This window comes from Elephantulus edwardii, unplaced genomic scaffold (genome assembly GCF_000299155.1).
Source record: "Elephantulus edwardii isolate Elephantulus edwardi_28Jun2011 unplaced genomic scaffold, EleEdw1.0 scaffold00418, whole genome shotgun sequence".
NCBI lineage: Eukaryota > Metazoa > Chordata > Mammalia > Macroscelidea > Macroscelididae > Elephantulus > Elephantulus edwardii.
Window position 1 is genome coordinate 113,283 of NW_006400168.1, and position 11,190 is coordinate 124,472.

An 11,190-nucleotide genomic window follows, 5' to 3' on the forward strand; every position below is an offset into this window, starting at 1 on the left:
GGCGGCGCGGCGCCCCCTGCTGGCTACGTGCCTCGCATCGCCTTCTACGCGGGCCTGCGGCGACCTCACGAAGGTTACGAGGTGCTGCGCTTCGACGACGTGGTGACCAACGTGGGCAACGCTTACGAGGCGGCCAGCGGCAAGTTCACCTGCCCCATGCCGGGAGTCTACTTCTTCGCCTACCATGTGCTCATGCGCGGCGGCGACGGCACCAGCATGTGGGCCGATCTGATGAAGAACGGACAGGTGAGAGGCACCTGTCCCCCTCTGGCTTGGATCAGACCCCAGCAGTTTTCCAAGTCGCCCTTGAACTTCCCTTCCCCGAAACAGAGCCATGGAATCCCGAAAGCCAAAACTGATAGAAACTTAGATCTCCTTCGTTAGCTAGAAAGGAGGGTCAGAGACAGGACACAACTACACTGGGCTTCATGGAATTTTAGGAAAGATATTGGGGCCACAATGCAGGACTCAAAGCTCATTGCAACTGGGCTGCGTCCTCATACCTCAATTATTGGCAACAGCCCGCCAAAGCTCTTTGGTCTCTCCCTTTGCCAACTAGCCCTTACTCTCCTTTGCACCTGCCTTCTGAGGCAGTTTTCCTGGCCTACAGATTCCCTAGTCTATGCTTGAGCAAGCTATAGATAGAAGTCTGACTCCACGTTAGAGTGGAATCAGCCTCAAGGTAGCTGGGGAGTCTGCAGTAGCTCATGTATAGGGGCATTGAGTTTGGATTTTTGTGGAAAAGGTAAAGGAGAGAAGAAAAAAGTATCTGCCCTCTTGCTTGCCCTGGGGCCTGAGGCCCAGCCTAGAATTCGCCCAGTATGGCTAATACTGAGTTGATTGGAGGTGATAGAACATGGCAAGGCAGCTCAGAGATCAGTCAAGTGGTGGGAAGGAATAGATTTGTAGGCGGTAGGCAGAGCTGGCCTGGTCCTGCAGGCCTCACAACCTCTCAGCCTCCAGATTTGAGATTAGTCTCCTCCCTGCTCCTGAGTGGAGTTGGAGTCACTGCAAGAATAGGCCCAAGGACTCAGCCCCAGGACTTTTAGCAGGCTTGGCCGCAGGCGGAGGGAGGGGGGTGGGGTGTAATGGAACGCAGGTCGCAGGTCGCTGGTCGCTGGGGGAAATTGAGGCTGAGAGGTGACCTCAGCTTTTGCCCTGCGGAGGTCAGTGATGACCTAGGCCCATCAAGCCTCCTTGTTCAGGCCCTCTTCTTATCTGGGGTCATGTTACTGGCTTCAGCGTCCTTTCCACTACCAGACCAGTGGAGATGCTTTGGCGTCTTCTCTGGGCAGAGCCACCCTAAGAACCTGAAAAAGGGGGCTGTGTGAATCCTCAAGAACCCTGGAAAGGGGAGTGTGTGTGAGTCTGAATGGGCGTAAGGAAGAGGCGATGCAATGCAAGTGAGCTTCTGTCTGCCGGGTGCTGGGTGCGCAGAGTGGGGTGTTATCTGTATGTGGCACTAAAGAGGTGTGTGTGCTCTATTCAGGGTGTCTGTGGGGAGTGGGGGGATGTCATTAGATTGTGTTGGTTTCAGAGGGGCGGGGTTGCGCAGCTCCCACTCTGTATTCTGCGGCTTGGTCTCTGCGGCCCTGGGGACGGTAAATAGTGATTAGAATAATGATGAATAATTAATAAGTTAATAACCAGCCCCCGCGGGACGGGAAGCAGGGGGGTTGGGGAGGGGGCTGGCGGGGCCTGAGGCGACTGCAGCCAAGCCAGCGGGAAAGAGGGGCGCCCTCATGGGACCAGAAGGCAACTCGTGGGTGGAGGCATCAGCTGACACCCCAGGGGAAGTGAGCTCCCCAAAAGAGAGAGCGCATCAGTGCGCCTGCCTCTGACTTGCAACCTCACACGAACACACACACCTGTGTCCTGTCACTAGGGAAAACGCAAATTTAGGAATCACAGGAGGTCAGAGTGGAGAGGGAATCAGATATTTTACTACAGGCGAATTTTATTTAAAAACGGAATTATAACCAATTGCAGTCCAGTCGATTGCTATAGGGCAAAGTAGAACCGCAGCATAGAATTTCCGAGGAGGCTGTAATCCTTGGGGAAGCAGCCTACCACACCTTTCTCCCACAGAGCCAGCTGGTGGGTTGGAACTACTGACATTTCTTAGCAAGGACTGCTCAACCACTGTGCTATTATGGGTTTTGAGAATAGTATACCCTATGTAGCATTTTCTACGTGTGAAACACTGCTGTATATAGACTTTGTATGTAATAGCTAATTTAATTCTAACAATCCTCAGTCTAGTATTATCCCCTCTCCTCCCCTAATTGACAGCTAAAACTGAGGCCCAGAGAAGACGTGACCCTTGCCCCTAGTCACCCAGTTAATGAATAGTGGAGCCTGAGACGTTCAGTGGCTCCAGGGGCCCTCTGAGTCCCATTGGGCTGCTCTGAGGCCCAGCCTTTGCCGACCTCCCTAGCCCTGCAGCTAGTTGCATCCTCAAGCCTGACCCTTCGTGGCACCCTAGCTCTGCCCAAGGAGTGAGTAGTACTCTCTCTGGTTAGGTCCGGGCCAGTGCCATTGCTCAGGACGCGGACCAGAACTATGACTATGCCAGCAACAGCGTCATCCTGCACCTGGATGTGGGCGATGAGGTCTTCATCAAGCTGGACGGCGGGAAGGTGCATGGAGGCAACACGAACAAGTACAGCACCTTCTCGGGCTTCATCATCTACCCGGACTGATCCAGGCCCCCCCCCCCCGGCGCTTCCCCCCCCCCCCCCCCCCCCCCCCCCCCCCCCCCCCCCCCCCCCCCCCCCCCCCCCTCCCCCCCCCCCCCCCCCCCCCCCCCCCCCCCCCCCCCCCCCCCCCCCCCCCCCCCCCCCCAGCTTGTCCCTTGTATTCCCCACCCCACCTACCTCCAGCCAGCCCAGCCCAGCCCAAGGCACCACTCCATTGTCTGCAAGACTGGCTGTAGGTGGGCAGACCGTTGCACTACCACAGCGCCTGAATTCCAGCGAACTCTTGGTGCTCTGGGGAATAAGTGGTTGGGGAGTAGAGGTCAATGGGTGAAAGAGCAAAGCTCCTAGGGAAACCATCAGCATCTACGTGAGGGGGATGCTGAGGGAAAAGCCGGACATGAAGAGGAGTGGGTCACAGCCCTCTTTTGCTGCATCCTGGGTGGAGGTTTCACAGATCCAGGCTCAGGCTCAAATGTCCAGACAGCAGAATGGACACCCTGGCAGTTTGGAAGAAAACAAGTGCATCTTGGCTGCAGCTGTGACAAGAGAGACGGGTAGGCGCTAGTCCTGTCCTGACAACTTTCTCTTACAACCCTCTCTGTCCCTTACCTGCTTTTTCAGACTCCAGCCTTGGTAGCCCTCTTGTGAACTGGAGGCACCAGTGAGAATTCTTTCCTGGCATTTGAAATGCATTCTTTACAGTCCCTATTTCACCCCCATCTGGGCTAGGCCCTGGGGCTACAGCTTCTGTTGCCTCTTCCAATAAAGTGAGGCTGGGGGATGTGTGTGGCTGCTTCACCTTGGAGCTCATATTGGGGGTAAAGTGACTGACCCTTCCATTAACCCCTCAGGGACTCCCTACTCCGCCTGTCACTTTCTGCCAGAGGCAAAGGGTTAGTTATTCCTGGCAAGGTCTGCCTTCAGGAGAGAAGAAAAGCGAGCAGCCCAAGGCTTCCACTCTGATATGGAAAGCAGGGTATCTGCTTTCAGGCCTCATACTGTAGCCCCAGGAAGACAATAACTCAGTACAAGGGAGGATCCCAAAGGTCTGGGTATGGGACCTCTGCCATTCTGACTAGTGCATGGATATAGTTCTAAGAGGAGCTTCCTACAGCTGAGGAATGATGACTTATGGGATGGTGCTGCATGAAAGGAGCAGGGGGTAAAGCAAGTCTTCAAAGACCCACATCAAACACGTTTATGAAGCTGGGTTAGGGGTCTGGCTGGGCAAGAGTGGTCTAACTTCCTCCTTGCAAGACAGCTCTTAGGTGAAGGAGGAGCCAGGGGGATCCTGAAAGCCACAGGCTGGTCTCTAAGCTGGAAGACACTGCCATCATGTGGCCAACTATAGAGCAACACCAGTAGTCAGCGTAGGTAGTGCTAGAAGAAAACACTTGGATGCTTTACATTCTTTATTGAAGGATAAAAGAGTGTCTATCCTCAGCCCCATGGCAGTTAGAGGAGTGACTGACAATAAATAAAAGCTAAAAGAAAGGTACAAGATAGGGGAAGTGGAGGTGGAACTTCATGATGGAGAGCCCTCAGCAGCAGCAGAACAAATTGGAATAAAACACTAGAGAGAAAGAAGACATTGTTACAATTCAGCTATTCTGGAACTCCAGTAACTCTTCTCATTTTCTCTGAAAAAGAGCCCTCTGCCCCACCCTAAGCCCACCCTTCTCATTGGTGTGCAGACATGGCCTGGCTGCTCTCGGAGGCTCACCAGGGCATCCTGCCATTCCAGTAACGTAGCCACAGGGTTGGCACAGACCCGGGGGGGAGCTGAAGAAGGGACTCGGCTGGTATAGAAGGCACACTCATCATCCAGGCAGGCCTCACGGAAGCAGTGGATGGCGGTCATACATGCTTTGAGGCGCTGCCTCAGGGCCAGGGTTCGAGGGGCCAGACTGCTGGGGCCTGAGGGCCAAGGGTCATGGAACTTAGAAGGGCCTGGTGCTCATAGCACACACTGCCCTTGTTCCCTCCCCTCAGGGTCAAGTCGCAGGGGCACAACATGAGAGGTACAGCTTTTCGCTTGTTTCTGAGAGAAGGTGGGATAGATGGTGGAGGAAGGGAAGTGCGGGATCGCTTGGCATGGGCCCAGTAAGAGATGATCACATCCGCTGTTCTCACCCCTCCCAAACAACTCCTTACCTGACCTGCCTGCTGGGGGCCTTAGAGACTGGACAGGAGGGCTGGCACAAGGGGGAGGTTGGGAAGAGACGATCAGGCTGGTGGACACTGGAGCACATGGACTTTTGTGGGGCTCTTCAATGGACTGTGGATTTCTGAGTTCCATGGGACTGTTTTCTGATGTGCTGGTCTCTACCCTGGGGTGGGACTGAGGGAGTCCAGTTTCCCCTGAGGGACTATGCTGAAGGGGCACAGTCTCTGCTGGAATGCAGGACTCTGGCACCCCAAGCTCTTGTTGGGGGGCTGGTTCTGGAATCTCAGACTCCCTCCCGTAGCAGGGGTCTGATACTCCTGGTTCTGCTGCAAGGAAAGGTTGAGGTCCCTCCTCTGTAAGGCAAGGCTTTGGCAGCTCAGAGTGCTGGAACAGTCCAGGAAGGTGGGAAATCTTAGAATTACGTTCTGGAGCATTCAGAGTTCTAGAAATCTCAGTCAGGAGAGGATGAAGTTCAGTCGTGTCCAGAGAGGAGCCTCCATTAATGGTGGTTTGCTTGTCCCTTGCCAGCCCCTCCATCTCCTGCCGCAACAGCTGCTGCAGGATACTGATGCGCTGTAGGTAGATGAGGGAAGCCCGGATGGAGTGGGTTCAAGTACTGTACTCACACTGCCTGATCACTAAAGCCCATCCCCTCCTTTTTTTCTTCTCAGGCATCAATGCTATTGTCCCCACACTCACCTGCATCTTCAGCTCCTGAAGGTTGGGGGTGCTGTTTGTGAGTGGTCCATGAGGAGCCTCAGATGGTATTTCAGGCTCTTCCTGCAACCCTACAGAACTCTCCTGATCAAATAACTGTACTGCAATCTGCTCCTGTCAATTGGGGGCAAAGGGGACACACTGGGAAGCCAGGCCAGGGTAGGAAAATGCTACCTTCATGAAGAAGGAATAGAAGACTCAGACATCGTTTAGGAGGAGCAGCAGGGAAGCAAGGAGAGTGGGAGCGAGGGAGCTTTTCCAGGCAGCCCACATGTTTCAAACAGTTGACCTCTAGGTCAAAAGGACAAAGGGAAGGATCTCAACATGGGCTGGGAGAAGAGAGGTTTCCTGGTACTTACCCAGGGCAGGAAAGGTTCTTCAGGTTCAGGGCAGGAAGGAGGGGAGACACCACTCACCCGGTGACCCTGGGACCAGAACCGAGATGTTGGCAAGGCCCAGCACCCACAGATAGAATGCCCCATCTTAACCTTTCCTGTGCTCATCCTTCCTTGTTCCTGACAACCTTGGCCTGTGCCAGGTACCTGCCCTGCTTTCTTACCTTCTGGACGCTGGAGGCTGACTGGATGGGTGTGAATTGGGTTTTGGGGCGAACAGCAAGACGCCGCAACACTGAATATGAAGTCTGGAGAGAAATGAAGTGGTTGGACAGTGACAATGCCTAGAGCTAGTGGGGACCCTCGATGAAACTATTCTGCCCTTGCCCAGCCCCCAAGAGTTGTGAATACAAACCAGAGCTGGCGGATGGAGAGAAACTACACGCTGAGCCAATCCAAAGGGTGATAGGCGGGTGACAGAAGGTAGTACTACTCGGCCACAGCCAGGTGTGGGCTGAACAGTAGGAGGGGTCATGGGGTGGGTGTCACGGCTGTTCTGTGAAGAAGATGAGAAGTGTGACCCTTCTCTCTCTACCTTCCTATGTCTTGATCTCACCACATAACTACTGAGTCTTCCAAGCCATAAGTGAAACCACGTCATTCCATCATCTCTGCTTCCAACTCTTTCCAAGTAAAGACCATAGTCCTTACACTGGTTTATAAGAGTCTCCCCTGTGTACCTGTAGCACTGCTCTAACTGCACTGCCTACTATTCTCTTCCTTACCCTGATCAGCTTTCTGGCCTCCGTAGAGCCTCTGCACCTGCAGGTCTCTCGACTTGGAGGTTGACTCCCAGCTATGTGCACGGTTGACTCCCTCAAATACTTCCAGTCTTCACTTCTCAAGAGATCGCCCTGACCAATCTACTGAAAATTACAATCCCAACTCCCCACTCCCTGTTCCCCTTCAATGCTTGTTTTTTTAATAGTAAACTTGTCATTTTCTGACATACTGCAATACAGAGAACAAGCCACAGCTTACTGACACTGAGTCAATTCCAGGTCGTGGTGCAATCATGGGTTACACACTAGAACCACCCTGTATGGTTTTCATAGCACATATCACCAGGACTTGGTGGTGTTGTCAGGTGGGTTCAAACCACCAACTTTTAGGTTAGTGGTCAAGCATAAACTGTCAGAAACCTTTGACACTCTGACAAACCACAGATTTTACAAACTTGTTTCTTGCTTGTCTCTTCCTTCCAGAACGTTAACTTGCTTACTGTTGTGTGTTCAGAGCCTAGATCTGTGCCTGGCACATGTTCAAGAATTGTGAAGGGAAGAGATGATTTGCTTTTGATTGGCAAGTGTAACAACTGTCTCACCCTTAGCACTGATTGATGATGATGTAACTTGAAACTCGAATTCACTGCTGTCGAGTCAGTTTTGACTCAAGCAACTCTCAATCAGGTTTCCATGGCTGTATATCCTATGAGAAGAAACTGCCCACCTTTCTCCCAAGGAGCCACTGGTGGCTTCAAACTGGGAGACTGCAGACATTGGGTTATCAGCACAACTATGCCATTCAAGTAAGCAAGAAATCACTGCTGTCTAGTCAGACCTGATTCATAGCTGACCCTCCAGCAGGCTTTCCAAGCCTGTAAAGCACATGGGAGGAAACTACCCATCCTTTTGTGGTACAGCTAGTAGATTTGAACTGTGTGCCTTTGTGTTAGGAGTGTAACTCCTTACCCACTTGATCATCAGAGCTCCCTACTGTGCCCCTAAAGCTTCCCTATGGTGATGCAAATATATATTAATCTATGACCTCTCACTCCAGGACCCAGTCACCGAAGACAAATTCAAACCAAATCCATCCCTGAGGCCTAGGATTTCCTGGCCCTACACACAATGCCAGCTCCTGCTGGGAATTCTTTACCCCCAGAGGGTTCCATCTCACCTCAGTGTGTGTTTCCTTTAGTGGTATCCGCTGGGCCAGACTGAGGCGGTCTCCTCTGCCTTCATGTGAATGAGTGACAGCCTCATGTTCTCCGTCAGAGAGAGATGAAGCTATGAAAAAGGACATCTGCTGTAGGAAATCTGAAATGCTCAATGAGTCTAGCACAGGTCTTGACAACCTACGAAGAGACTATTTAAGCACCCGTTTAACAGTCCCTACTCTCCAAATTGCTGAGGAGCAATGACGTCAATCTGAAGACTAACATGCTCCTGATTCAAGCATGGTCTTTTCTATCACTTGCTATACATCTAAGAGCTGGACAATGAATGACAGAAGAATTGATGCCTTTGAATTGTGGTGTTGGAGAACAGTATGGAATATTCTATGGTCTGCCAAAAGAACAAACATGTATGTCCTGGAAAAAGTGTAGTCTGAGTGCTCACTAGAGGCACGGATGGTAAAGGGACATCATGAGAGGATGACCCCCAACAAGATAAACTGACACAGTGACTGCAGCAATTGTCACAAGCATGTCAGAGGTGGTAACAGGAGAGACTAGGATTCAGATCTGCTGTTCATAGGGTTGTTCAGTTGTACTTAACAACATACACTATAAATATACATAAAAAGAAGAGAGATGAATACAGAGAAAGTCATACTCAACTTGACTGCACCTCAACAACTGTACATCAAAGGCAGAGACTCATTCCAATAACCTTTATCCTCAAAGTCTAGCATATCCTAGTAAACATTTAATAATTTGAATACCCTCAGTGGACAGGGAGGGATGTGCTGACAGCTCTTAGAGGCTGGAGACAATAGTGAGTGGAAGGTATATCTTGCAGGGAGTGGCAGGAGAGGGTGGAAATGAGGACCACCTCTTCTGAAACAATACAAGTGTGTACTTAACTCTTGTTCCTTCATCTTTCCACTCCTTACCTAGCTCCCCAACATCTTTAACCTGCTGAACTCCCCAGTGGAGGCCCCTGTTCTCCCCCGATGGCCACACACTCACCAGGCTGGGTTGGGGTTTCCTGGAGCAATCCCGAGGCCTGGTTCACTGACGTCCTGATGGCAATAACAACAGCAGCCAGCAGTCACTGAGTACCAAGTACAAGCTGTGCAATGTACTAAGTGCTTACAAATAACACCTCATTTAATCCCCACAACTTCTAATGATGATACAGACATATGTGATAATTATAGAAACTGAAGTTTGGAGAAGTTAAGGCAAACCTGAACAACTTGTTAAAGGTCAGGACTTAAACCCAAATCCCATTTATTGCCACATTTTATATTCCAGCACACCCATCCCTGCCACCCTCCCTCCACCACCCGTGGAGACTGATGTAATGAAGTTCTGAATCCTATTCCAAAGGGTCAATGTAGATAGTTATAGCTCTCTCCATGCTCCTCCTGGGTTACTGGAGTCCTCAAACTACAGGAAGGTCCCAATTCTGGGACCTCTGCATCAGATATTGCTGATTCTTACCCACAGTTTCTTACCGGTTGCTGCCACCTGTTACTCTTCTTAGTTCCAAGAAACTTGGGCGAGTGGAAGAGTGAAAGGATGTTCCTGAAGGTGGAATATGACCCTGAGACCAAGGAATAAGATCAGTCACAGGTGGGACCCAAACCTTCAGGCCTCACCACCTACCCACAGAATCTCTCTGGCTCCTCATAAAATACCTTTTCTCTCAGGGTCAGTTGTCTTCTGGAAGAAACTCCTAGAATGACTGAGTGTCAACCCTTCAAGGGCACTCACCAAAGTCTCTAGCCTCTGCAGACACAAAGTCCGGCCACGGGGTCCTGGTCCTTCTAGCCTTGAGAAGCAGGAAGCCCTGGCAGGATCCAGCCGGTATTTGGGAGTCCTGGGGGCCATATATGCAGAGGCCCGGGCACCCTGGGACATCAACAGAGGCTATCAGCACAGGCTCATGAACGGCCCTTCTGACCAGTCAGCTTTATTCCCTTGTGTCCTGTCTCATTACCTGGCCCCTCCGGAGAGCACTTCTTTGGTTCTCACGAACCAGCACTCTCTGAGCTAGACTGGGAGGGCGTCCCAGGCGACAGCTCTTCACTCCTTCACCAGACAGGATGGTTGCCAAGGCTGCAGGGTCAGCCACAAACTCTACCGTCCCTGGAGCCTCTGCAAGGGAACAGAAGGAAAGATAAGCAGGAATAGGATGTGGAAAGGGGTCGGGGACCCTACAAAACTCATTTTAAGGTGCAGAAGTAACTGACAGAAACGCTCATTCAATTGAACTCAGTTCATCAAAGGGTCACAGATGTTTCCTCTTCCTAAGACGTGAGTCTCGGCACTAGGACCCAGAGATGAATAAGAAAAAGCCCATGCTTAAGAAACTCATCAAACTACAGAGAGGTAGCAGACTCAAGCTAAACTATGGACATGTGGCAAAATAAATGCCATAAAACATTAAGAGAGAACAGAGAATGATTAAGTATGAGAGATCTAAAGGCTCATGATGACTTTCTTCTGAAGAAAAAGCAGGGCTTCTCAGAACAAAGAGTCTTCCAGCAGCAGGGACTATATAGTTCAATAAGCAGGAGACCAGAAGGAAAGTAAAATCTTAAAATCTCACTGTGCTCTTCCCATCCCACTTCACCTATTTTAGGAGTCTGTGGTCCAGGTCTCCAAAGATACCTTTCAGGGAGGGTGGCCCAGGCCCCATATTTTGTCCTCCAGGCCTAGCTCTGAGCTCCTTCAGGGGGTTATGTTGCTGAGTGCTCCCCAATGATTTCTCTGTTTGATATGAGGCTTTCCAGCTGGGTTCTGTTCTGCCAGTGGGAGGATGCTGGATACTGAGCGTTGGCTTCTGCACCAATCTCTAATGGAAAGCCAAAAAGCAAGGACTCAGCGTTGAGATGCCCTGTTGGTGTGTGCTGCCTCCTGGTGGTTACTACCTTCACCCACCAGGCCCTCTTACCCTTGGATCTTCGTTCTCCTGGTCCTGGGCGCAGGTTTTGTCGGTGGGACGAGGAGGGCGTCTCTGGCAACGCAGAGGGATCTTGCTAGGAGTGGGAGATACACCCCGGAGGAAAGGATCCTTGGCCTGGACAGTGGTCATGATGGCTCTAATAAAAATGGAGCAGAAGGCAGGATCGTGGGTCAATCAGGCATATGTGAGAGTAGAACTACCCTATAAGGTGCTTCAGAGCACCGGTCTGGCATCCCTGAGGCCTGTTCCTCCTCCCCAATTCATACGCCCAAAAGCTCCTGGCATCTAATAAGGTCATGCTTTGGATGCCATCTCCAACTACCACCTCTCTTCCCCGTAAGCCCTTCCGCTCT

The 11,190-nt window shown here is 51.4% G+C and overlaps 2 protein-coding genes across 2 annotated transcripts in view; one reads left to right on the forward strand and one right to left on the reverse strand.

Annotated features, from left to right (window-relative positions):
• C1QL4 (complement component 1, q subcomponent-like 4) overlaps window positions 1–2,702 on the forward strand; it is a 3,023-nt gene extending 321 nt beyond the window's left edge. Inside the window, exons 2-3 of the mRNA XM_006902495.1 lie at window positions 2–246; window positions 2,523–2,702. Coding sequence (XP_006902557.1) covers window positions 2–246; window positions 2,523–2,702 — 425 coding nt within the window. The remainder of the gene's footprint in view (window position 1; window positions 247–2,522) is intronic.
• A 1,522-nt stretch (window positions 2,703–4,224) lies between these two features.
• Window positions 4,225–10,966, reverse strand: TROAP (trophinin associated protein). Its single transcript, XM_006902496.1, has 14 exons — window positions 10,826–10,966; window positions 10,543–10,726; window positions 9,869–10,026; window positions 9,643–9,780; window positions 9,384–9,472; window positions 8,893–8,945; window positions 7,878–7,987; window positions 6,334–6,432; window positions 6,143–6,226; window positions 5,943–6,008; window positions 5,566–5,697; window positions 4,854–5,439; window positions 4,423–4,616; window positions 4,225–4,272 (listed from the first exon to the last, which is right to left on the reverse strand). The coding sequence occupies exons 1-14, from the start codon at window positions 10,964–10,966 to the stop codon at window positions 4,225–4,227; spliced, it is 2,082 nt and encodes a 693-aa protein (XP_006902558.1).
• Window positions 10,967–11,190: the final 224 nt, after the last annotated feature.